Source organism: Rhinatrema bivittatum, chromosome 11 (assembly GCF_901001135.1).
Source record: "Rhinatrema bivittatum chromosome 11, aRhiBiv1.1, whole genome shotgun sequence".
NCBI classification, from domain to species: Eukaryota; Metazoa; Chordata; class Amphibia; order Gymnophiona; family Rhinatrematidae; genus Rhinatrema; species Rhinatrema bivittatum.
In genome coordinates, this window is record NC_042625.1 from 103,157,104 (window position 1) to 103,184,753 (window position 27,650).

General features: G+C 45.0%; 2 protein-coding genes across 6 annotated transcripts in view; one reads left to right on the forward strand and one right to left on the reverse strand.

Moving 5' to 3' along the window:
• The window catches only part of HMGCL (3-hydroxy-3-methylglutaryl-CoA lyase), a 101,019-nt gene extending 92,823 nt beyond the window's left edge, over window positions 1-8,196 (reverse strand). For 2 of the 5 annotated variants that reach the window (XR_003852036.1, XM_029571980.1), the window contains exon 1: window positions 7,980-8,078. Coding sequence is in view for 2 of the 5 variants with exons in the window: in XM_029571980.1 (XP_029427840.1) it covers window positions 7,980-8,060 (81 nt within the window). In the remaining 3 variants the exon portion in view is untranslated. The other 3 variants (XM_029571983.1, XM_029571981.1, XM_029571982.1) reach the window with 3 other exon arrangements.
• Window positions 8,197-8,214: 18 nt separating this feature from the next.
• FUCA1 (alpha-L-fucosidase 1) overlaps window positions 8,215-27,650 on the forward strand; it is a 69,516-nt gene continuing 50,080 nt past the window's right edge. The window contains exons 1-2 of the mRNA XM_029571979.1: window positions 8,215-8,648; window positions 23,771-23,905. Of these exons, the coding sequence (XP_029427839.1) occupies window positions 8,284-8,648; window positions 23,771-23,905 (500 nt within the window). The 5' untranslated portion in view covers window positions 8,215-8,283. The remainder of the gene's footprint in view (window positions 8,649-23,770; window positions 23,906-27,650) is intronic.

Genomic DNA, 27,650 nt, shown 5'->3' on the forward strand with positions numbered 1-27,650 from the left:
AAAGGGTAGCGCCCAGAACTGGTATTGATGTTCCAGTATCGCGAAGCATAGAAAGCGCGGATGTTCTTGATTGACTGGGATGTGGAGATAGGCTTCTGACAGATCCAGAGAGGTCAGAAATTCTCTCAGTTGTACTGCCCTTATGACCAAGCGTAGGGTTTCCATGCGGACGTGTGGTACCCTCAGGTAGCGATTGACGGACTTGAGGTCCAGGATGGGCCAGAACGTTCCCTCTTTCTTGGGGATGATAAAATAGATGTAATAGTGCCCAGTATTTTGTTGGTGCGTGGGCACTGGTGCTATTGCCCTTAGGGCGAGTAGTTTTGTCAGTATGGTTTCCACCACCTTCCTCTTGGAGGGGGCGTGGCACGGTGATTTCACAAATTTGTCTGGAGGGATATTGTGGAAGTCCAGGTAATATCCCTCTCGAATGATGGTTAGGACCCACTTGTCCGACATTATCTCGAGCCATCTTTGGTAGAATAGGGCAAGCCTGCCCCCTATGGCTTCTTCCTGTGGATGGGTCTGTTGATTCTCATTGTGGAGGGCGTCTGAGCCAGCTCCCCTCTTGTTGTCTGTTCTGAAAGGACTGGCCCCTGCCTGTGGGGCGAGGTGTTTGGTATGTGTTTTTGTATGGTCTGAAATGCTGGTATCCTCTGCTCTTGGATCTTCGGGAAAAGGGGTGTTTGTTTCTTATTCTTGTCCTCCGGTAACCGAGGTACTGGGGATTCACCCCATTTGTCGGTTAACTTCTCCAGTTCACTTCTGAACAGGAGGGCTCCTTTAAAAGGCACTCTCGTGAATTTCATCTTGGAAGTCGCATCGGCTGACCAACTTCGGAGCCAGAGTTGCCTTCTGGCTGCCACTATGGATGAGACGCCCCTGGCTGAGGTGCGCACCAGGTCGGAGGTCGCATCCGTGAGGAAAGATTTCGCCGGTTCTAAAGTTTCGACGGACGTGGTGGCGTCCCGAGACAGCGACAAGCAGGCATGTGTCACCACGGCGCAGCAGGCAGCAATCTGCAGCGACATAGCTGTGACATCAAATGACTGTTTAAGAATGGATTCCTGACGTCTGTCCTGGGCATCCTTGAGTGCAGCTCCTCCTTCGTCTGGAATGGTGGTGCGCTTTGAGATCGCACAGACCATGGCGACCTCTTTGGGGAACCCCAGGAGTTCTTTGGCTGAGAGTTCCAGGGGGTATAGGGCTTCTAGGGCCCGTCCTCCTTTGAAGCTGGCCTCCGGGGCATTCCATTCCAGGTCAATCAGTTGTTGTAAGGCCTGCAGCATTGGGAAATGGCATGAGGCCTGAATGAGCCAGACCAGAACCGGGTTCGTCTATGGCTCCGCTGCAGAGCTTGTGCCTGGGATGGCCAGCGTCTTCAGGCTGAGACACGCGATCTGATAGCTCATCTTTGGAAAAGAAACGCATCATGGTTCGGTATGTTTCCATCCCTGGAGGGACTTCCCCTTCCTCCAGGATGTCCGGCTCTTCCTCAGAGGTGTCTGTGTCCCCAAAGGGGAGGCTTTTGTCCGGAGGAGGCATGTCTCGAGGAGGTCGAGAGGGGCCTGGAAGGTTTTGCTCTTCTGGCGGAGACTGTGGCTGTGTCATTGATTGCACCTGGACGAAGGTTTGCAGCCCTTTGAAGAATTCCACCCAGGAAAAGATCCCTGGGTCCATATTGAATCCAGCAATGTTCCCCAAGGAGCCCATCAGAGGAGGACCCAAGCCGGGGATAGAGAGGTCCGGTGTGCTGTCATTGGTGGAGCCGGATTCCTCTGCTGGCTGAGGGGGGCCTTGCCTCGGTTCCCCCAGAGCCTCTTCGCACTGTAGGCGTAGGGCAGAGGCCACTTCATGTTGTGCAGCTCTCAGGTGGCAGGCTGGGCAGAGGGCTTGTCCCTTGGCCAGCGGTGCCACGATTTGTGCGTGTATGTGTGCGCACCGGGAGGCTTGTGTGTTCCAGGTGCGCAGATGCTGTGCGTGCAAGACGTGGAAGATGTGCATACAGGTCTTAGGGAGATGCTCGTGCTGCTGTGCGCATGGCACAGATATGCACACTGCTGTGCTCACAAGTAGTTTGTGTGCCCGGCTCGCTGCTCTGCACACGGCTCAGGTGTGCGGACAATATGGCGACCAAGGGGGGGAAAATGGCTTCGACGACCACGCGGGCAAGATGGCGACCCTCCTCGAAGGGTCTCCACGTGGAAGGACCCTCGCACTGGATCGGGGCCTAGCCTGGACAGGGCTGCTCAACCCGATGGAACAGACGCCAGGTGACGATCCGTACAGCTCACCGAGCCTCGGAGACCGTAGACTTAAATAAAGTTTTCTACCTTACCTTGTCTCGGAGCTTAGGTCTCGTGCCGGGCACTCTCCGGCTGCAGGAGGAGAGGGGAATCCCTTCACCGCCATGCTCAGTATTGCACCCACTGCCTCTCAGCCACCTAGGGTGTTAAGTCCACGCTGGGAACAGACTTCCGGATCAAGTCTTACTTCTGAGGGATCTCGGAAATCACCTCAGGAATTTTCAACCGGGGGAGGGACCCTTAGGTATCACTGCAGGAGAGCAGGGCTCGTCTTGTAGAGGTAAGATTTTCTAACGCTGTGCGTGTGTAGAGTCCCAAACTGCTAAGGAGACCGAGAAATACTGACTAGCTGAGCTTCCTGCATGGGTATAGGTAGGCTGACGTCAGATTGAAATCTGACTCCGTCCCCCAACTGCTATCAGGAGTACACTATACCCATTGGTCCTGAGTCCATCTGCTACACGCTAGGAAACAGGTATTCTCCTAGGACAGCAGGATGTTAGTCCTCACAAAACCCTCCCACCTCCCCTGGGAGTTGCTTTCTCCATGTATTCGCTGTATCATGGACTGCCGACAGCTGCACATACTCAGTAGGGCATGTTTGAACGTTCTAGAATCTTTGAGATCAAAGTTCCAGGATGGGCTCCATCTGATGATGTCACCCCCATGTGTGAGGACTAGCATCCTGCTGTCCTCAGAGAACACCTGTTATAGGTAAGCAACTCTGCTTTATCCAACCTGACTTACCTGGATAAACCCCTTCAGTCAGTACGATAACTTTTAGCCATGCTCCTGGAATGCCTCCCACCCTCTTTTCATGCAGCTAAAATTTTAGCCAAGTGTCGATTTACTTGATTAAAATTTTGATCCTGAGAGGGCCAGGAAATATAACACTTGGGGTTTGTGTGGATTACTCAAGTTACCTGGACAGAACCTCCATACATACACACAAGTATCCTTAAAATCAGTGGTTCTTAATTTTTCCACCTGGGATAGAGTCTCAAAAGTATTACCTTATTTTATTAACAATTTATAGCTTGATTTTCCAATATATAAGCCCAAAGAAGGTTTAAAAAAATATTCACTATGAGGGGAAATTTCAAAAAGCATTTCCCCCCAAGTTGTCTGAAAATTGCTCAGCCCTTACCTTCCCAAAAGTATACCATGTGCATACTTTTAGGCAGGTAAGATGTAGACTGCCCCAGGGAAGAGAAAGGGACATAATGCACAGATTCCATTTTCAAAATTTATGCAATATTTCCAAGGAAAAAGTTACCTGAAGAGAAAGTAGGTATTTTTTTATTTTTTTTTTTAAGGCCGTTGCCAAAGGAAAAGTATGTTAAGAACATAGGAACATGCCATACTGGGTCAGACCATGGGTCCATCAAGCCCAGCATCCTGTTTCCAACAGTGGCCAATCCAGGCCATAAAAACCTGGCAAGTACCCAAAAACTAAGTCTATTCCATGTTACCGTTGCTAGTAATAGCAGTGGCTATTTTCTAAGTCAACTTAATTAATAGCAGGTAATGGACTTCTCCTCCAAGAACTTATCCAATCCTTTTTTAAACACAGGTATACTAACTGCACTAACCACATCCTCTGGCAACAAATTCCAGAGTTTAATTGTGCGTTGAGTGAAAAAGAACTTTCTCCGATTAGTCTTAAATGTGCTACTTGCTAATTTTTTTATTTTTTTTTTATATACCGACATTCATCTCCATTGAGATATCACACCGGTTTACATTCAGGTACTGGAGGTATTTCTCTATCCCCAGAGGGCTTACAATCTAAGTTTTTGTACCTGAGGCAATGTAGGGTAAAGTGACTTGCCCAAGGTCACAAGGAGTGACAGCGGGACTTGAACCCTGGTCTCCTGGTTCATAGTCCACTGCTCTAACCACTAGGCTATTCCTCCTCCCTAATTTCATGGAATGCCTATTCCTCCTCCCTAATTTCATGGAATGCCCCCTAGTCTTTCTATTATCCAAAAGAGTAAAAAACACAGATTCACATCTACCCGTTCTAGACCTTTCATGGTTTTAAACACCTCTATCATATCCCCCTCAGCAGTCTCTTCTCCAAGCTGAAAAGTCCTAACCTCTTTAGTCTTTCCTCATAGGGGAGCTGTTCCATTCCCTTTATCATTCTGGTCGCCCTTCTCTGTACCTTCTCCATCGCAATTATATCTTTTTTGAGATGCGGAGACCAGAATTGTACACAGTATTCAAGGTGCGATCTCACCATGGAGCGATACAGAGGCATTATGACATTTTCCATTTTATTCACCATTCCTTTTCTAATAATTCCCAACATTCTGTTTGCTTTTTTGACTGCCGCAGCACACTGAGCCGACAATTTCAATGTGTAATCCACTAGGACGCCTAGATCTCTTTCTTGGGTGGTAGCACCTAATATGGATCCTAACATTGTGTAACTAACATCGGTTATTTTTCCCTATATGCATCACCTTGCACTTATCCACATTAAATTTCATCTGCCATTTGGATGCCCAATTTTCCAGTCTCACAAGGTCCTCCTGCAATTTATCACAATCTGCTTGCGATTTAACTACTCTGAACAATTTTGTATCATCTGCAAATTTGATTATCTCACGTGACGTATTTCTTTCCAGATCATTTATATATATATTGAAAAATAAGGGTCCCAATACAGATCCCTGAGGCACTCCACTGCCTACTCCCTTCCACTGAAAAAATTGTCCATTTAATCCTACTCTCTGTTTCCCGTCTTTTAGCCAGTTTGCAAGCCATGAAAGGACATCGCCACCTATCCCATGACTTTTTACTTTTCCTAGAAGCCTCTCAAGAGGAACTTTGTCAAACGCTTTCTGAAAATCCAAGTACACTACATCTACAGTTTCACCTTTATCCCCATGTTTATTAACCCCTTCAAAAAAGTGAAGCAGATTTGTGAGGCAAGACTTGCCTTGGGTAAATCCATGCTGACTTTGTTCCATTAAACCATGTCTTTCTATATGTTCTGTGATTTTGATGCTTAGAATACTTTCCACTACTTTCCCATGCTACTGATGCCAGTAATAGCAGTGGCTATTCCTTAAGTCAACTTAACAAGTTTATGGACTTCTCCGCCAGGAATTTAACCAAACCTTTTTTAAACCCAGCTACACTGTCCTAACCTCATCTTCCGGCAACAAATTCCAAATCTTAACTCTGCATTAAGAGAAAAAGAATTTTGATTTGTTTTAAATGTGCTACTTGCTAACTTCATGGAGTGCCCCCCAGTCCTCCTATTATCCATAAGAAAAAATATCAGATTCACATTTACCTGTTCTAGCCCTCATGATTTTATAGACCATCATAGCCGTCTCTTCTCCAAGCTAAACAGCCCTAACATCTTTAGCCTTTCCTCAAGTGGGAAGCCATTCCATTCACTATAATTTTATTATTTTGGTTGTTCTTCTCTGAGCCTTCTCCAGTGCATCTATTTTATTTTTGAACTTGTACGTTCCCTTAGAAAATTGGTGCAAAGCCCAAGGAAAAGAGAACCCATGTACTTTATATCTATGTGGGTATTTCTGAAAATTCCCATCGACACCCACATAATCCATTTGCCCAGAAGTTATTATTGCTATTGTTTGTTCATTAACAAGGCAGCCTCTTCTCACAAGCTAATCCACCCATTCTATATATTCAGAGAGCTCCTTCTCAATGGACATGCCTTCACCACATCTTCTGGAATTGATATGGTTGCACTTCATAGATTATTTTCTTTCATAAGGAAGACTTCCAGTGGGGGTGGTCTGCTGTGTGATCTAGTAGAAGGTACAGCTAAACAGCCAAGCTTAGACTTATTCTAAGAAAGGAGGTAATCACATGTTTTATATAACATTAGAATTCCAAAATCACAAAAACTCGGAGCAAATTACAGCACTCCAAATTATCAATATCAATCGCCAAAAGAATACAGAAAAAAATTGAAGGGCCAAACTTAGAAATATTGCATGAAAAAACAATTTTTTCTTTTTATTTATCTTGGCAACTCCATTGCTCAAATGTCAGATACAATAGTTCTCTTTAGGGTCCCCTAACATGGACCCCGTGTTTCGCCCGAAGGCTGCGTCGGGAGGGACAAAGTAAGTATTTTAGAAACTTTAAATGCAAAATGACATTCATACAACTGACAAGGCAAGGAGAGCCTTGGCGATTGATATTATAACACATTAGAGCCATCTTAGGGCATTTGTCATCTCAATTTGTCTGATTTTTCCTGGAGTTAAACTCATCCAGAGAACTAAATCTCAACTTCAGAACAACCTGTTCCAACACTCAAATGGTAACAATATTTCACCAAATGAAGAATGTAAACAGTGCACTGGGCAATCCACATACAGTTAGCCATAAAACTACAGTAAAGTTGGGTGTTTTTAATCTACATCTATCTACATTCTGTCTTGGTTATGCTCAGGAGCTAATACATGCAGACATTCTCTAGAAATACTGAAAAGACCTCACATAAAAAGACCTAGTCCTACAGAAAATAAGGTTTATGGATCATGTGCTCAAGTTTTAGTGGGAAATTAGCAAAATTGGTACTGGAAGGCATGACAGAGAAAGAGAAGCCTAGGGCAATGGAATAACTAGGTATCAGAAAATGTTCAGGCTCCTCATTTTCAGCAAGTTTGTCTGTAGGGTGAGACAACTAAACAAAACCTAGACATTCCATACAGCATTATTTATTTTAAAATATGTATAGTCCACAAGTCAAAATAAATTAACACAGCAATAGCCCAATACAGAAAAAGTAACCTTGTATGAACATAAGAAAAATTTAAATAAACTATGCAATTTTTCAAATAAAACTAAACTAATAAAAAAAGTGAACATACTCAAGAGATCAATGTACAAAGCTGTGAAGTTTTTCTTGCAAAAAGGTGGCTTGACAAGAAAAATAGCACCAATAGTCCAGAAAAATGCAAAAACACTAACATTTTGATGTTGTGCACTCTTTTCCACAGAAAGCCACTTTTTGCGAAAGTGGGCTGTACAAAAATCTATTTAAATTCCACATTAATGAGATGCAGTACAAAATCATGGAAACCAACTCATTTGTGGGGGATTTCGCAAAAATGGGGATATGAAAACTGCTTACAACATAAGAAATTGCCATACTGGGTCAGACCAAGGATCCATGAAGCCCAGCATCCTATTTCCAACAGTAGCCAAGCCAGGCTACAAGTACCTAGCAAGTACCCAAACCCATGCTACTAATGCCAGTAATATAGGCAGGACCTTTTTCACTAAAAAAGATAACTACATCTCAATGAGGTGCAATTAAGTTAGCTATAGACCCATGGAGCAGTGCCAAAGAGATAGCATGGCCACCCTCCCATGTGTATCCAAAATTCCCTGGTGTTTATACAGACTCCGATACCTGAACCCCAAACCTCTGGCAGGCTATAAATGTAAAGGAAAAAAAAAGATATGATAACATATTATGGTATAAATGCGTTTTTAAATTAAGTTCTCAGAAACAAGAGTGCCTAACTCATACGATGCTACGGTAGCATACCCAGCAAACAGCATCACATGCAAGAGGACATATTCACTGCAAAAGAGGCAGTGAGCGAAAATCGGAGAACTCGCCCTTGGGAATAGAGCTGGGAAACCCCCGGCCAGAGGAAGCGCACTCACTGGGCAAGACAACACGGCTAAGCGCTGGGCAGAAATCACGCGCCACGGAATCACGCGTCTCGCTCTCACCACCGACGCCATGTTCGAGTCACGCGCCTCTCACCTTCGTATCATATGAGCGTGGCAGGAAACCGGATTGGTTGCTAGAGGTGGAATCTTTTGCAATAAGGTACCGCCCACGGCGCGGCGGCTCTAACTCTTCGGAATGAAGGCCCAAAGGGAGGGCTTGGTTGCTATGGGCGGATCACGTGAGTAGCACGTGATTGCGTTTGTGAGGTGATGCGGAAGTGATAACTCGGGGACAATGTGCAGGTTTGGGGTTATGGAGTGGGTACGAGGCTCAGCGCTCCTGCTCTTCACTGTGCTGCTGATGCCTGCCAGAGGACGCTACACTCCGGACTGGAGCAGCCTAGATTCGCGGCCCTTACCTGCCTGGTTCGATGAGGCTAAGTTTGGGGTGTTCCTGCACTGGGGGGTCTTCTCCGTGCCTTCCTTCGGTAGCGAGTGGTTTTGGTGGAACTGGGAGGCTGAGCACCAGAACCAGTATGAGCAGTTTATGCAGAAGAACTATCCGCCTGGCTTCAGCTACGCCGATTTCGCACCTCAGTTCACCGCCGAATTCTTCAACCCTGAAGGCTGGGCAGAGCTATTCGAGGCGGCCGGAGCCCGGTAAGGGGTGTCTGTTGTTGGAGGCTCAGACTAGCTGCTTTGCCAGTGGTCCCATCATTTGGTTCCCCAGGGAGGTCTGGTGACTGGGCGTTATTCTCCCATATTATGAGGTTCTGTCTCTGCCAAAAGCTCAGAACTTCAACTTGATTTAAGCCCCAAATGCAAGGAAACTAGATCCCAAAGGATAGGGTCTCCATGTGGGTTAATTTTGTGCATACCTTGACAGGAATTAATCTTTGCGGCATCCAGTTAGTGAACAGGACCTAACAAGTAAAAGAGAGAAGCAGAGTTCCAATTTCAGCAAGAAATGTTTCGCCCGAAACCAGACTAAAGGTTCACTTTATGAAGATGGGTTGGCTGATGGATGTCACACGAATTTTGCTGGCAGTAGAGAGGAAAGGCTGATCCCCTATGAGGAAAGGCTGAAGAGGTTAGGGCTGTTCAGCTTGGAGAAGAGACGGCTGAGGGGGGACATGATAGAGGTCTTTAAGATCATGAGAGGTCTTGAACGAGTAGATGTGACTGGTTATTTACACTTTCGAATAATAGGACTAGGGGGCATTCCATGAAGTTAACAAGTAGCACATTTAAGACTAATCGGAGAAAATTCTTTTTCGCTCAACACACAATAAAGCTCTGGAATTTGTTGCCAGGGGATGTGGTTAGTGCAGTTAGTGTAGCTGGGTTCAAAAAAGGTTTGGATAAGTTCTTGGATGAGAAGTCCATTAATGGCTATTAATCAATTTTACTTAGGGAATAGCCACTGCTATTAATTGCATCAGTAGCATGGGATCTTCTTAGTGTTTGGGTAATTGCCAGGTTCTTGTGGCCTGGTTTTGGCCTCTGTTGGAAACAGGATGCTGGGCTTGATGGACCCTTGGTCTGACCCAGCATGGCAATTTCTTATGTTCTTAAGTCTATTCCATGTTACTGTTGCTAGTAATAGCAGTGGCTAATTTCAACTTAATAGCAGATAAAGGACTTCTCCAAGAACTTATCCAATCCTTTTTTAAACACAGCTACACTAACTGCACTAACCACATCCTCTGGCAACAAATTCCAGAGTTTAATTGTGCGTTGAGTGGAAAAGAACTTTCTCCAATTAGTTTTAAATGTGCCCCATGCTAACTTCATGGAGTGCCCCCTAGTCTTTCTATTATCCGAAAGTGTAAATAACCGATTCACATCTACCCGTTCTAGACCTCTCATGATCTTAAAGACCTCTATCATATCCCCCCTCAGCCGTCTCTTCTCCAAGATGAACAGACCTAACTTCTTAGTCTTTCCTCATAGGGGGGCTGTTCCAATGCACAATGGAGCACTGTCTCTTATCCCATGATTTTGTAATTTCCTGAGGAGTCTCTCATGGGAGACTGTGAAATCTATAAAAAAAAAAGAAGAAGCAAAAATCTGGCCCTGCAAATTAAATCCAGCATACAAGGAGCATTATATTGAAATAAGCCTATCAAACATTATCCAAAAATTAAAAAATGTAACCAATTCCATTTTAAAAAATATTTTTTTTATACATAAGGACATGCCATACTGGGTTGGACCAAGGGTCCATCAAGCCTTTCCAATCCCTGACTGAGACCTACACCAGACACCGTAACCACACTATCCAAGCCCCGACTGAGACCTACATCCGACATCTCAACCACACTATTAAAAATGGTTTTAAATAACAATCTTTCAGGTCGATACAGTAACGTGCGGTTGAAGATTTCCCGTCTGTAACGTGCTGGGAGCGCACAATACAGACGAGTAAGGCCATCCAGCGATACAGTCTCCAGTTTCACGCGTCCTTAGCGCTTCCTAAAATAGACACATAACCCTTTCCGCACCCAGCATGTAGATGATGTGTAAATGAACGAATTAGCTGTATAATGAAGGAATTAGCTATTCCCCTCTGATACTGTAACGGGCGCTGATATTATCTCCTTAGTAACCCGCTGTTTTGCCGCGGCCTTAACGTGTTAGTTTACCGCCTCCCCCTAGTAGGTGTTAGGACTGTGAGTCTTGTAGCAAACCCATCGACACCACTTAAAATACTGAAACACAATAAAACACAATAAAAAAAAAAAGCGATACAGAGATGATCGAGAAAATGTAATGCTGTGGGACACATAAAAACCTGTCAGAAAAAAAAATAAAAATTTTTAAATACCCGTCGGAGGGCCGCGTGGGTCCAGGCGGGCGGCGGCGGGGAGCCGGGGAGCGAGTGGTCGCGTGTAAAATCTAGGCCGCGGGCGGGTGGGCGCCTGTTCCAAGCGGGGGCGGGTGGACGCGCGATAGTCTCAGACGGGCGGCGGAATCCGGGCAGAGGGAGCCAGCGGCGAAAACGGCCTCCGGCTCCCTCTGCCTGAATGAATGCACGGCAGTGAAGGAATGGCCATGCGATTTCAGCGCTCAAGGCAGTGAGCGCTGAAATCGCACGGCCATTCATCCAGGCAGAGGGAGCCTCTGCCTGGTTGAATGCACGGTCCCCGCCGGAATGAATGCCCGTGCGATTTCGGTAGTCAAGTCACATGACTACCGAAATCGCACGGGCATCCATTCCGGCGGGGGCCGTTCATTCAACCAGGCAGAGGCTCCCTCTGCCTGGATGAATGGCCGTGCGATTTCAGCGCTCACTGCCTTGAGCGCTGAAATCGCACGGCCATTCCTTCACTGCCGTGCATTCATCCAGGCAGGCCGGCTCCCTCTGCCTGGATGAATGGCTGTGCGATTTCAGCGCTCAAGGCAGTCATGGCATGTGACTGCCTTGAGCGCTGAAATCGCACGGAGAGGAGAGGGGAGAAGGGGCGGAGGGGAGAATCGCACGGAAAGGAGAATCGCACGGAGAGGAGGGGAGGGGAGGATCGCACGGAGAGGAGAATCGCACGGAGAGGAGGGGAGGGGAGGATCGCATGGAGAGGAGAATCGCACGGAGAGGAGGGGAGGGGAGGATCGCACGGAGGAGAATCGCACAGAGAGGAGAAGGGAGAAGGGACTACCGTAGCAGGCCCGAGCCTTGCTACTTTTTCGGTTTTTTGGGTTTTTTTTTTTGCTTTGGGAGGAGGGGACCGGACGGGCTGCACCGGAGACCGGACGGGGCCAGGGCAGGTAAGCGGGGGCTGGGGGAAAGTTTGCTGAGCATCGGGGGACATCTGGTACCTGTCATTTGAAATGACATTTGAAATAACAGATACCAGCGCGGCCGTGAAGCATTAGGCCCGCGAACCCAGGATACTGTATAGGCGCTCTATACAGTAAAATGGGTTGCGCAGTCCTAACGCTTGCCTAAGGCTTCGCAGCCGCGGCATGCATTTGCATGCAATTAGAAGAGAGTATCGGGGAGTTAGTGAAGAGAACTGTGCGTGCGGGGAGGAAGGGTGCGCCTGACACTGCCGCACTGTTTCTACCGCGGCCTTACAGTATCGAGCTGTTTGTCATTCGCTGCCATCACTTTCACATTGTTAACACTATCATTTACTATACAAATAACATTTAATCGGACTCAATCTTGTAACCTTGTAAATAAGTTGCTGTAAGTTAAATCCCCCTCTTCTCACCTCCAACTCCCAGTTATTTAATTCCCTGTTTTTTTTTGTTTTTTTTTAATTCTTTATTTTCAAATTTTTTTAAATTACATCCAAGAATAACCTTGTACAGAAAAATTGATGTTTGTCATTATCCATACACCATAACAAGAAAAAAATAATAATAATTGAGTAACCCTCATCTCATATATTTTACAAACATCATAAATTATAAGAAAATGTGGAGGCGGAACTATGAGCGCATATTTAAGGCAAAATTAAAAATTATAAGTGAATTAACAACCAAGTGGTGCCTTTTACAATTTTTCTAATGAGCCGATACTTGAGGGGATACCTCTTGGGTTCTGGCTTCTATGAAAGCCCTAAGTTGTGCAGGCTCTAGGAAATTATACATAACTCCAGAATGCTTTACACAGCATTTACATGGATATTTTAGGGTGAAATTTGCACCTAACTGAAGTACAGAAGAACGCATATTTAAAAATTCTTTACGTCTAGTTTGAGTTATTTTAACTACGTCAGGATAAATCCAAATCGGATAACCATATACTTTACTTTGTCTGTTTCTAAAAAATTGTCTCATCACATAATTACGATCAGACAAAAAGGCAAATGAAATTAATAGTGGTTTCCTTTGAGTAATCTCTGTGTCCATAGATGTTTCTAATATTTCAGAAATATTTATCCCAGGTGTTTGAGACTCAGCTCCTTCCATTGCTTCAGTTTGTGTCCTTTGTTGTAAATAATAAGCCTTAGTAATCACTGGCAAAGCCGCATCTGGTATTTTGAGAATTTGTTTCATATAATTACGAAATAAATCCATCGGAGAAAACAAGGCAACAACAGGAAAATTCAGAACCTTTAAATTATGGGCTCTAAGAGCATTTTCAATATTTTCTAACCGTTTGTTGGTAATATTATCTGATATAATTAATTTTTGCTGGACATTTTCAACCTTTGAAACTTTTTTATCCATTTCTTCAACCTTTTTCCCAAAATTAGAAATAAGGTTATTATTCACCATAGTTTGATTCCTAGTTTCTAAAGATACAGCCGACAAATTTTTTATGGACAGTTCTATTGATTTCAGTATTGCCCATATCCCTTGTAATGTTATAGTTTCTGGGGTAGTTATGGTAAAACCCGCAGCTAGGGCCTTCAAGAAACCATCTCCCGTTTCCTCCTCAGTGCTCACCAACCTTCCTTTGCCATCAGTTGTCATTGGCTTCTCCTTCTTTCTGGCCCCCAACGAGAATTCCGGGATTGAAGCTGTTAAAACCTTTTCTGGACCCAGAGACACTGCTCCTTCCAGACTTCGGACCTCGCAGGGGCTTGCCTCCCGCTCTGCAGGGTCTCCTCCGGTCAGATCAAACGCCGAAGGACTCCCCACTTCTTCCGGGGTACCAGGAGATATCGCGATGTTACCCGGGTGAGGTGGCTTCTTCGGCTCTCCGGGGCTTAGAGTGGTATCAGGGGTCAGGGGAGGCTGTGCTCGCTCCTGCACTACACTCCCAGCGACCAAGCAATCCGGTGAAGATGTAACGGCTCCCGCGAAGAACCCTTCGATTCGAGGCTGTCGGGGATCTATAGAGGGCGAGTCTTCTCTCGTCTCTCTTAATCTCCCCTTCCTTTTAGTATGGGGCATTTCTCCGAAGAAGAAAAAAATGTAAAGGTAAGAGCCTCTCGTCACGGTGTTCACTCCGGGCTCACTTGGCGGCCATCTTGCCAATTCCCTGTTTTATTGTAACTGTCACTCTCCTTACAATGCTCTTGTTACAATTGTTTGTTATCTCTTATCTTGCACGCTTTGTTAAATGTAAACCGGTTTGATGTGATCCATGTCATGAAAGCTGGTATAGCAAAAATAATAAATAATAATAATCCTGTTTCCAACAGTGGCCAATCCAGGCCATAAGAACCTGGCAGGATCCCAAGGGGGTGGATAGATTCCAATCTGCTTTTCTCAAGAATAAGCAGTGGATTTCTGCAACTCTACCTTAACTGTTAATTTTCCTCCAGGAACTCGTCCAAACCTTTTTAAAACGCAGCTATACTAATAGCTTTTACCACATCCTTTGGCAACGAATTCAAGAGCTTAATTATGCATTGAGTAAAAAAATATTTTCTCTTATTAGTTTTAAATGTATTACTCAGTAACTTCATTGTGTGTCCCCTGGTCTTTGAACTTTTCGAAAGAGTAAACAACTAATTGTTTACTCGTTCCATTCCACTCATTATTTTATATACCTCTATCATATACTCAAGATGAGGTCACACCATACAGAGGCATTATGATGATATTCTCTGTTTTATTCTCCATTCCTTTCCTAGTAATTCCTAGTATTCTGTCTGCTTTCTTGGCTGCTGCTGCACACTTAGCAGAAGATTTCAACGTAGTTTCAATAATGAAACCTAGATCCTTTTCCCGATTGGTGACTTCTAATGTGGAGCTTTGCATATTTTGTAGCTATAATTTGGATTTCTCTTCCCTGAGTGCATTTCGTTTTCCGTTTACATGCCCCGTCTCCCAGTTTTGCAGTGTCCTCTTGCAATTTCTCACAATTCTCTTGTGATTTAACAACTTTGAATAATTTTGTGCCCTTGGCAAATTTGATCACCTCACTTAGGCCTGGATTTATCAAAATGCACTAAATATCGCATGCAATAGGAAAAGGGATGTGTTTTATGGAAATAGGCAGTTTATCGCAATTTGCGCTAATATCTATGCGAAGCACTATATTAGCGCAAATTGTGATAACTTTTTCACACTTTGCAATAAGTACCCGAATTGTTGTATTTCCTACATACAACCACTGGGGGGCCCATGTTTAGTACTTCTAAGCTCAGGGAGGGAGGGAGAGAGAGAAGCCATAATGCCCTCCCGCTAGATAGGTATTTATATCTCTATGGGACGCCCACCTAGTAACTCGAAGTGAGGTTTAGGTATTAGTGTAGGAGTTAGGGGCCACTTTGACATTCAAAGTGAGACGTACGAACAGAACAGTGCCCTCTTGTGAACATTGGGTGAGTTTCCTTACTCCGAAGGTCATCCAATCTTCACAAGAGAGTACTGTTCTGTTCGTATGTCTCACTTTGAATGTCAAAGTGGCTTCTAACCCCTACACTAATACCTAAACCTCAAGTTATTAGGTGCGCCTCCCATAGAGATATAAATACCTATCTAGCGGGATGGCTAGTCTCTCGATCTCTCTCGATAGCTAGGCTGGCTCTGCAGGAGCTCCAAATGGCATGTGCGAAAAACATTGCAATAAAGCCCTATCACGCAGCTTTACGCTAATGAAAAAGGTGTAGTTAAAATTTGCGTTAACATCTTCGCAAAACTGTGAGCCCAGCTCACTTGGCCAAAATTCCCACCCCAATATCCTCCCCTTTTTCTCATTTGCATCGTGCCAAACGTTATGGTGCTTTCGCATGCGAAAATGCCATATAGCACTTTGATAAATGACCACCTTAATGTTCCCATTTCCAGGTCATTTATAAGTATATTAAAAAGCATCTGTCCCAGAAGAGAGCCCTGGGGCACTCCACTATTCACCTTTATCCATTGGAAAAATTTCACCATTTAGCCCTACTGTTTTCTATCTTTCAACCAGTTGGCAATCCACAATAGAACACTGCCACCTCTCCCATGAATTTCTAATTTCCTAAGAAATCTCTCATGAGGGACTTTGTCAAATGCTTTCCGGAAATCCAGATACACTAGATCAAGTAGCTCAACTTTATCCACATGTCAGTTCTGGTTGCCGCATCTCAAAAAAGATATAGTTGCGATGGAGAAGGTACAGAAAAGGGCGACCAAAATAAGGGGAATGGAACAACTCCCCTATGAGGAAAGACTAAAGAGGTTAGGACTTTTCAGCTTGGAGAAGAGATGGCTGAGGGGGGATATGATAGAGGTGTTTAAAATCATGAGAGGTCTAGAATGGGTAGATGTGAATCGGTTATTTACTCTTTCGGATAATAGAAAGACTAGGGGGCACGCCATGAAGTTAGCATGTGGCACATTTAAAACTAATTGGAGAAAGTTCTTTTTCACTCAACGCACAATTAAACTCTGGAATTTGTTGCCAGAGGATACCACATCCTCTGGCAACAAATTCCAGAGTTTAATTGTGCGTTGAGTGAAAAAGAACTTTCTCCAATTAGTTTTAAATGTGCCACATGCTAACTGCACTAACCACTAGTGCCACATGCACTAACCACTAGTGCCACATGCTAACTGCACTAACCACTAGTGCAGTTAGTATAGCTGTGTTTAAAAAAGGATTGGATAAGTTCTTGGAGGAGAAGTCCATTACCTGCTATTAAGTTCACTTAGAGAATAGCCACTGCCATTAGCAATGGTAACATGGAATAGACTTAGTTTTTGGGTACTTGCCAGGTTCTTGTGGCCTGGATTGGCCACTGTTGGAAACAGGATGCTGGGCTTGATGGACCCTTGGTCTGACCCAGTATGGCAAGTTCTTATGTTTATTTCGCCTTCAAAAAAAGTAGCAAATTTGTGAGGCAAGACTTCCCTTGGCTAAATCCATGTTGGCTTTGTCCCATTAAATTGTTTATATGTTCAGCAATTTTTTCTCTTTGATAGCTTCTACCATCTTGCTTGGCACAGACGTCAGACTCACTGGTCTGTAATTTCCTGGATCACCCTTTGATCCCTTTTTAAAAATTGGCGTAACAGTGGCAACCTTTTCATCTTCAGGTATCATAGATGATGTTATTGACAGTTTACAAATTTCCAATAGCAGGTCCGCAGTTTCATTTCTCAGTTCTTTCAGCCTCTGGTATGTATGCTATCTGATCCAGGTGATTGGCTACTCTTTAGTTTGTCAATTTGCCCTAGTACATCTTCCAGGTTCACTGAGACTTCATTTCCTCTGAATCATCACCTTTGAATATGGTTTCTGACATGGGTGTATCTCTAATCGAAAAGAGGAATGTGTAAAAGCAAGTTCAGCTTGTTCTATTTACTCAAATTAGAATCCTTTCTCATTCATATTACCACTGTTTTTATTCCAAAGCTTTGTCAAAAGAAAGGTATGTACAAAGACTTGGGTCTCTAGAGGAGACAGTAGATGTGATGACAAGTTAAATATTGGAACATCACCCAGAGGAGAAAAAGGAGATGTTATTGCCAGAGATCTGGCAGGGAGGACTGTTTCGATCATGTGCACGAGGCGGACTCTGCTGAGTGGCATTGAGATCAAGATGAGCAGGAGGGCTGCAGTCGGACATTGGACTGGAGGATAAGTGTACAATTTCTGTTTTTGAAGTGTTAAGTTTCAGACGATTGTGGGAGAGCCAGGATTTTATGATATTGATAAGGAAACTAAAGATAGAGTATTAGACCACGACTTAGAATATGGAATGAAAAACTGGATGTCGTCTGCATAAATTTTGAATTGGATAGTAAGACTGTCTAAAAGATAGCATAATGGTAAGAGAGAGATGTTGAACAGAATGGGTGAAAGTGAAGAGCCTTGTGGGACTCCTGAGGGGATGGAGTACTGCGAGGATGCGCGCACACACACACACACACACACCTATATGGATTTGATCTTGATGGTTAGTGAGAAGAATTAAACCAGCTGTAAAATTAATTTAATTGTTATCTTGTTACAATGTAAAAATAGGGCAGTTCTCGCCCTATTCAACCTGTTATCTGGAAACCGATGTGATATCTTGATCGAATGTCGGTATACAAAAGAAATAAATAAATAAATAAATGTCAGAGATACCAATTGAATGCAATCTAGACAGTAGTATAAAATGATCAGGTTGTTATGGCCTGGATTGGCCACTGTTGGAAACAGGATGCTGGGCTTGATGGACCCTCGGTCTGACCCAGTATGGCATGTTCTTATGTTCTTAAGGGTATCAAATGCTGCCTAGATGCCTAAGAACACTAGTATAGAGTCAATGTTGGAATCAAATCCTCTTAATGCTGATATCTTCTTTTGATACTTGAAGGTTTCCGTGCTGGTTTGGGTGTAGAAGCTTTTTGTCATGGTATAAAACAATGGATTCTGTTACTTTGGCCAGTGTGGTGAGTGAAGCTATGGGGCGTAGATTATTTAGGTTAGAAAAGTCTTTTTTTTTGGATATGTAGTACTGAAGTCAGTTTAAACTGGTCAGGATAGAGACCAGTTTATAAAGTTGACAAATCATATATTGGACTGAGTGATTTCTGATCCTGTCTGGGACAAGGATTGAAAGGGGAAAAGGACATTTTTGTTTTATGAAGAATATGTATGATTGTGTTCGAGTCAATGGCGGAGAATGATGACCAAGAGCAGTCAGCTTTATGAACGAAGTCTTTGGTATAAGGTAAATGTGTGAAGTCCGATGACATGTTGATAATTTTATCTTTCAAGTATGAAGCAATTTGGTTACAGAAATCATTACTTAGTGCAGGAGGAGCAGGCGTTGGTAGCGAGGTTATATTAAATAGCACAGAAGTGTTACCATTAGCTGCTTTGATTTTTGAGGAGTAAAAGTTCTTTTTTGCTAACATGACTTCTTTTCTATATTTTCTGAGACAAAGTAGTTTGTTTTTTTTTAATTAGAAGAGTTGTTGTTTTCCCATGCACATTCAGATTTTCATAGTTTTGGTTTTAACATTTTGAGATCGGTTGTATACCAGGCAACTGAGGATTTGGGTTTAGTGTAAAAACGAGACTGGGGCTAAGGAATCTAGGACATTGGAAATGGTGTTATTCCAAAGGTCAGCTGTTGAGTTAATGTCGTTTGATATGGAATCTGGTAAGTTTTCTGAGAGATTTTGCAAAATCCTCAGGATCGACTTTTTTTTTTTTTTTTTCCTGTTTATAAAGAGAATTTATTTATTTAGCATATTTTATATACAGAGGTATAGCAGAGTTGCCTTCACTCCGGTTTACAGTTACAACAACCTGATACATTTAAAGTAGATTAACAGCAAAACTGTAAACATTGGTCAAGAACAATAGGGGTAGATTTTCAAAAACGGCGCGTTGGGCGTACTTTTGTTGGCGCTCCAGGCGCAAACAAAGTACGCGGGATTTTAGTAGATACGCGCGTAGCCGCTAAAATCCTGGATCGGCGCGCGCAAGGCTACCGATTCCGTGTAGCCGGCGCGCACCGAGCCGCGCAGCCTACCTCCGTTCCCTCCGAGGCCGCTCCGAAATCTGAGCGGCCTCGGAGGGAATTTGCTAACGCCCTCCCCTCAACTTCTCCTCCCTTCCTCTACCTAACCCACCCCCCCTGGCCCTGTCTAAACCCCCCCCCCCCCTTTTGTTGGGGGATTTACACCTCTCAGAGGGAGAAGTAAATCCCCGCGCGCCAGCGGGCCGCTGGTGCGCCTAGACGCAACCCGGGGGCGGTTCCGGAGGGCGCGGCCCGCCCCGAAAACGGTGCGCCGCTCGGCCCCGCCCCGACATGCCCCCGACACGCCCCCCTCGGAAAACCCCGGGACTTACGCGAGTCCCGGGGCTCTGCACGCACCGGTAGGCCTATTGAACATAGGCGCACCGGCGCGCAGGGCCCTGCTCGCGTAAATCCGGGCGGATTTACGCGAGCAGGGCTCTTAAAATCCGCCCCTTAGCATATAACTGATTAAGATATACATTAAAATATGTAAAAAATCAGAATTCAAATCAAGTAGGGGATATCTGCTGTAGAACAAAATGGGAATGATTCTGGTAGTCAGAAAGATAGTCATTGTAGGGAGATTGTGTGTCAGATGGAGGGACACACAAAGGGATAAATCTGTCGATTTATCCTTTATAGTCATTGAGAGTGTTGTCTTAGAGTTTGGCTGAGTAGCCAGACTTTGAGGTCTTTTTTAAAAGATTTTATGTTTTCTTGAGCAGTCAGGTGATGAGGTAACGAATTCCATAACTTCGGGCCGATGATGGAAATGGCTCTGTTTCTAGTGGAGGACAGTTTAGCATGTGGAAGAGATGGGATCACTAGTTGGAGTTTACTTTTTCTTGTTGTGCGAAGTGATCTATGAATATGTATAATGTTATCCAGGGCTGTGTAGTCTGCTTTGTAAATTGCTTTGTGAAGAATTGTGAGAACTTTGAATTCTATTCTTTTCTCTATCGGTAGCCACTGTAAATTGTTGAGGACGGGGGTTATGTGGTCAGATTTTCTTTTACCCGTCAGGACTCTGGTAGCAGCATTTTGAAGTAGCTGCAAGGGTTTTAAAGATGTTTTAGGTAAACCAATCAGGAGAGAGTTGCAATAGTCCAAACTGGTAAAGAATGAGAGCTTGTAGGACAGTTTTGAAATCATGGGGGTGAAGCAGCGGTTTTAAGTGTTTGATTACTTGTAGTTTATGAAAGCCCTCTTTTGTTCTAGTAGTAATGTGTTTTTTGTAGTTTAGTTCATTGTCTAGCCATATGCCTAGGTCTTTTACGTTGTCTTTAATTTGAATGTGGATGTTGTCAATTTGGAAGAGTGGTGTGGTTTTTGATCCAGAGTTTTTTCTTGCGATTAGAATGAGGGGTTGAAGAATTGAGTCTGATTGTTTAGACCTTAAATGAGTGGATAGATCAAACTGTGGTCAGACCAGGGAATCGGAGATGTAACTGAAGTGGTATCTTCAGGTTTTATGAATGTAGGATTGCAAAAGATTTGATCTAAGGTGTGACCATATTTATGGGTGGGAGTGGTGATATTGTGACGCCAGCCTAGTCCTGATAGAAGTTGTTGTAAAGTGTGGGTTTATGGCATTGAAATGAATATTGAAGTCTCCAGCAATGATAGTTTTGGTGAAGTCTTCTGGGAGGGTGGATATGGATTCAATAATTGTTGATGGATCCTGATAAATTGTCTCGGGAGGGCAATATAAAGGCGGATATTTAGGATGAGGTCGAAATTTGAAGAATTTTGAATGGAGGAATAAGAGGAAGGACAATTTTTCATGGGGATAGTGAGGATTTACAAAGTGCTAAAAAGCTGCCGCCTCGCTGATTTGGCCTATGTTCAGAGATTGGAATATAGTCCAGAGGGCATAGTGAGTTGACTGTAACATTGTCTGCCTCTGCCTCTGCCAGCCATGATTCTGTAATGAGGAAACAATCCAGTTTTTTTTCTACCAAAATATCATGTATAATGATGGTCTTTTTCCGAATTGATTGTAAGTTATAGAGCGGTAAAGTAAATGAATAGAGAAAAAGAAGGGGCGTCATTACAGAAGTAGAGAGTGTTTTTGGTTTCAAGGAATTGTTTATTATAAAGGTGATGTTAATGTGGACCCTTGGCCCGGAATGAAAAGTCACCCACCTGAAGAACCTGGTGCCTTTCGTCTCCGGAAGGTGGATTCAGGAAGAAACCGCTCAGTATCTCAGGAGCAGAAACCAGCGAGGAGATACAGGCCCGACGGGCAGCGGTAAAGCAGAGTCGAGGTCCAATCCGGGTCTAGGCAGGCAGCAGGCAAGCAGGGAAACAGGTCCAATCCGGGTCTTATGCAGGCGGCAGGCAAAGCAGAAACAGGTCCAATCCGGGTCTTAGGCAGGCGGCAGGCAAAGCAGAGAAACAGGTCCAAACACACAGCACTGGTAACGAGCAAGGCAGGGAACCTATTGAAAGGCGATCAGCTGCTACCGAGTCGCCCTTAAATCTCCCGCCCTGGCTGACGTCATCTTCCGGGGACGGCCTCTCCTCTGCGCCTCGACCCCTATAAGGGGCGGAGCTACCTCCGTGCCTGCCGATGTTGCTGCTTGGGAGGACGCCATCTTGGTGCCGCGGACCGCACACCGGAGAAGTCGGGGCAGGCACGTAGGAGAAGGTAGGGGGGCCGGATCGCGTACAAACGCGGTCGGGCAGCGCAACAGGTGATTCAAAATCACCAAATCCACGTCCAGAACTACAAGTAATCTGAGGACTTTTATATCAACCACAAAACCAACAGTCAGTCACCCAGTAACAATTTAACCTGCTATATATGTGCACCAGTCCAATTGTTTTATTTTCTATTTTTTTAATTAATTACAATTTGTAGGACCTCCAAGTCCACAGTGTATATCGATCACACACTGTTTCTCTTTATAAGTCCAACTTTATTGTATTTTATTGTATTAATCTTTAAACCTGAACCCCAACTTCAGGGATTTCTAATTTCCATATTCAAGTTTTCAGTATTATCGGAGGTCACTTATCAGAGCAGTCTCAATCAAAACACAGTCTTAGCCACGAGAGCATAAACTTCCCACTTATCTTAATGTTAACATCATTGCCCAAATTTTAAAAGCTCTGCGTGCGTAAAAACTGGAGGATACGCATGTGGCTGGGCCTCACGTGCACCAAGCACATTTTAAAAACGGCCCAGCCACACACGTATCTCCTAATACGCGCAGAAGTGCCAGGCTCGATCAAAGGGACAGGACAGAGGCCATTAGACCCTGTCCCGAGGAATCGTGCACCAGCAGCCAGCCGGCACGGGAACTTACTTCATCTATTCAGATGAAGTAAGTTCCCAAATTATAATTAAAAAAAAAAAGGTATGGAAAGGGGTTTTAGGGGTCTGGAGGAGAGGGGAAAAGGGAGGCAGAGTAGGAAGTGGTACAGGGAAGTTCCCTCTCAGTTCGCTGGCCTACTCGCGTGTGGTGACACGCATGTTATGAAATCGGCCCGTCCATGTGCGCACATGGATGCGTGCAGGTCTTAAAATCTTAATTATAACAATTTTTAAAAATGTTGTTTGTATTCTGCCTTTTGTGACACTTCAAAGCAGATTTCATTCAAGTGCAGTAGGTATTTCCCTATCCCAAAGGGTATATAAGTTTATACCTGAGTCAGTGGAGCAGTAAACACAGGGGATCTCGAGGAAGTGATGGAACGTGTAAAGCTAAATTAATTGGGCAGACTAGGTAGGCCATACAGTCTTTTCCTGCCATCACATTTCTATGAAGTGATTTGTCCAAGGTCATAAGGCGTATTAGTGGGATTTGAACCCTGGCTTCCCTGTTTCTCTAACCACTGCTCTAAACACCATGAGGTCAATTTTCAAACCGCATTCAGTGCTATTTAGCTGAATAAGTGGGACTTATGCAGCTAAATAGCAGCCACTGAATATGCGCCCATGTTCTGTGGCCACCACTCAGCCATATAAGTCTCTTATACAGCTAAAATGTACGTGCATAAAAAGGCATGTACTGGGCAGATGGGGGTATGTTATGTCTAGAGCAGGTCTAGACTTAGGCGGGTTGCCTTCTCTGGCTAAATGCGCACTTAGGCTATATTCAGCGGCTTTGCTGTGCTGATATCCGGCCAAGTTACTTACACAGCAACCTTTGAATATTGACCTCTAGCCTGCTGCTATGTCAGCAGTTAGAAAGCCACTTTAGGGGAAAATATATTTTTAAAGTAGCAGTTACACTTCCTCTTTGTAATGAGTGTAGAAATACGTTTTATGTGTACCTTTGCAAATGCAAGCCCTGGGCAATATTCAAAAGGCCATTTACGTGCATAAAACAGAGGTTGGTGTGTAAATCCTTTTGAAAATTACCCCCATAAAATCATTTTTAAATAAGAAAGTGAGAATTAGAAATAAACAGATTTTGCTTTCTGCAGATATGTTGTTTTGACCACCAAACATCATGAAGGATTTACTAATTGGAAAGCTCCTGTTTCCTGGAACTGGAATTCGGTGGATACAGGCCCACACCGAGATCTGGTGGGTGATCTGGGGCAAGCAGTCAGAAAAAGGTTTGTTTTGCTGCTTCTGTAATTATTGCCAAGAATTTTGGGCCCAATAAACTAAGCACTTCAGTAAATTTGGGTCTTTGTGAGTTAAAATATACATTTTACATTGAAATAAAAATTACTATTGGTCTTATAGAAAATATGAATAGCAAATGTATAGCATGGGTTTACAACTAATGGAGCCTACCAACCCAACCTAATTCCCTTCTTTGAAGTAGTTAAGAAAATGATGACAATCAGTATAGTTATATGGTATTTGCATTGAGCTCAAACAGTTGGAACATCATTACATAAACTGGGAAATTTTAGTATCTGTATTTGTTCTGGAGAAAACAGGATTCATTGTAGGATGTAATACCTTTACTTGGACTAACAAAAAAATCATCATTCATTGGGAATTAATCATAAGGATAATATAAAAGATTTGCACATTGACCAAAAATTAGCAGGAGTCAAAGCATGCATGCTTTCATTAATATAATAAGTAGAGTACCTACAGAGTAATATAGTAAATAATGGCAGATAAGCACCCAAATGGTCCATCCACTCTGCCCAGCAAGGGGTTTAGGGTTGCAGCTGCTGCTCCGTGCTGATTTCCTCCCCCCCCCATGCAGAAATGTTACACCAAAGTTACCACAAATTATCGCAGTGTAACGATGGAACAGTCAGAGGACGACCCCGCGACCGGCTAACTCACTCCTGCATGCTACAAGGCAGGAACATTGCCATGACGCCCATGCTAGCCCTTAGTCGCATATGCCACAGCTTCCATGGTGGGAAAACTGCTATGCAAGCAGGTGGTGCTGTTCAGGCTGGATTCTTAAAGCCCAGTCGTGCTCCCCTTCTACATCTCAGCAGCAGGTTCTGCTGCCTTGTCTGCAGTGCCTCGTTGTCCCGCTGTCTTGCCTTGCCTTGCCCTGTCTGCCTGCCTTGTCCTGGTCCTCAGAGTCTTGACTTGCCCTGTCTTGTCCTTCATTGACTTGTCTGTGTGACCTCTGCCTTTGATTCTGACTTCACTCCTGGATTGCTGCCTGCCCTGACCCTTGGTCTGGACCAGGATATCGTCTGCTTGCTGACTGCCTTGACCGTTGTCTGTATCTTGACTTTATCTGACCTCTCCTTACAGGACTTCCACCTAAACTCTGCCAGCTCCTGGAACAGGGGGGGGGACGACAAGGGGGGGGGACGACAAGTGAAGCTTCCAGCTCCTGGAACGGGGGGGGGGGTACAAGTGAAGCTTCCAGCTCCTGGAACAGGGGGGGGGTACAAGGGGGGGGGTTACAAGTGAAGCTTCCCAGCTCCTGGAACAGGGGGGGGGGACGGGGACAAGTGAAGCTTCCAGCTCCTGGAACGGGGGGGTACAAGGGGGGGGGTACAAGTGAAGCTTCCCAGCTCCTGGAACAGGGGGGGGGGACAAGTGAAGCTTCCCAGCTCCTGGAACAGGGGGGGGGTACAAGTGAAGCTTCCCAGCTCCTGGAACAGGGGGGGGGTACAAGTGAAGCTTCCCAGCTCCTGGAACAAGAGGGGGGGGGGGGTACAAGTGAAGCTTCCCAGCTCCTGGAACAAGAGGGGGGGGGGGTACAAGTGAAGCTTCCCAGCTCCGGGAACAAGAGGGGGGGGGGGTACAAGTGAAGCTTCCCAGCTCCTGGAACAAGAGGGGGGGGGGGTACAAGTGAAGCTTCCCAGCTCCTGGAACAAGAGGGGGGGGGGGTACAAGTGAAGCTTCCCAGCTCCTGGAACAAGAGGGGGGGGGGGGGACAAGTGAAGCTTCCCAGCTCCTGGAACAGGGGGGGGTACAAGTGAAGCTTCCCAGCTCCTGGAACAAGAGGGGGGGGGGGGGTACAAGTGAAGCTTCCCAGCTCCTGGAACAAGAGGGGGGGGGGGGGTACAAGTGAAGCTTCCCAGCTCCTGGAACAGGGGGGGGGGTACAAGTGAAGCTTCCCAGCTCCTGGAACAAGAGGGGGGGGGGGACAAGTGAAGCTTCCCAGCTCCTGGAACAAGAGGGGGGGGGGAACAAGTGAAGCTTCCCAGCTCCTGGAACAAGAGGGGGGGGGGTACAAGTGAAGCTTCCCAGCTCCTGGAACAAGAGGGGGGGGGGGGTACAAGTGAAGCTTCCCAGCTCCTGGAACAAGAGGGGGGGGGTACAAGTGAAGCTTCCCAGCTCCTGGAACAAGAGGGGGGGGGGGACAAGTGAAGCTTCCCAGCTCCTGGAACAAGAGGGGGGGGGGGGGTACAAGTGAAGCTTCCCAGCTCCTGGAACAAGAGGGGGGGGGGGACAAGGGAAGCTTCCCAGCTCCTGGAACAAGAGGGGGGGGGGGTACAAGTGAAGCTTCCCAGCTCCTGGAACAAGAGGGGGGGGGTACAAGTGAAGCTTCCCAGCTCCTGGAACAGGGGGGGGTACAAGTGAAGCTTCCCAGCTCCTGGAACAAGGGGGGGGGGGTACTCTCTACACCCTACTCTTCACAGAAAGCCACAATTCAACTCAGAAAATTATGCAAGCAGGAAACCTTAATCTCTCACCTCTCTCCAGAGCTTAACCTTTTGGACCTCACAGACGTAGACACTGCCTTATCCTCCTGGTCTAAAATAACGAGTAAAGTGGCAGACTTGACCTGCCCCCTTAAAACTAAGGTTATCCCCTCTAACAAGCACATGAAAAAACCTTGGTTCTCTCCGGAATTAAAATCCATTAAACGCGAACTTAGAAAAAGGGAACAGAGCTGGCGCAGGAATCCTTCCTCCTCAAACCTAGCATCTTTCAAATCGTTCATGCACCATTACAGGATCATAAGAACATAAGAAATTGCCATGCTGGGTCAGACCAAGGGTCCATCAAGCCCAGCATCCTGTTTCCAACAGAGGCCAAACCAGGCCACAAGAACCTGGCAATTACCCAAACACCTAGAAGTTCCCATGCTACTGATGCAATTAATAGCAGTGACTATTCCCTAAGTAAACTTGATTAATAGCAGTTAATGGACTTCTCTTCCAAGAACTTATCCAAACCTTTTTTGAACCCAGCTACACTAACTGCACTAACCACATCCTCTGGCAACAAATTCCAGAGATTTATTGTGCGTTGAGTGAAAAAGAATTTTCTCCGATTAGTCTTAAATGTGCTACTTGCTAACTTCATGGAATGCCCCCTAGTCCTTCTATTATTCGAAAGTGTAAATAACCGAGTCACATCCGAGACCACACCTTGATCAAAATGCTTCAGACAAAAAAAGATTTCTACTCCCAGAAAATCCACAATTTCATCTTTGATCCAAAAGCCCTTTTCTCGCTGGTTTCTTCTCTTACAAAACCTCCAGTTCCGGCTATCCCAGATGACAAAGCAGCTCTCAAATCCATTGAACTTGCCAACTACTTCAAAGACAAAATAACTAACTTACTGGCCGCCCAAACAACACTAACATCCCCGGGCCAATCATGACCTCTTCTCACGGCACCCCCTCTCATCTCTATGACTAATCAACCTTTCAAAGCCTCATTGCCTCATACAGCATTCCTGGAGGAATTCGAATCAACTTCCTCACTAGAAATAGAATCACTACTGAGGAAACTAAAACCAGCCTCCCACCCTTTCAATGCGATTCCTGCCAATCTTCTCATCTCAAGCGCCACAGTTTCTAAGCCCATCTCGCTTATCAATGCCTCCTTAGCACAAGGTCATGTCCCCGACCCTCTTAAACTGGCTATCTTAAAACCCCTTCTAAAGAAAACTAACCTCTCCACCGACAACCCA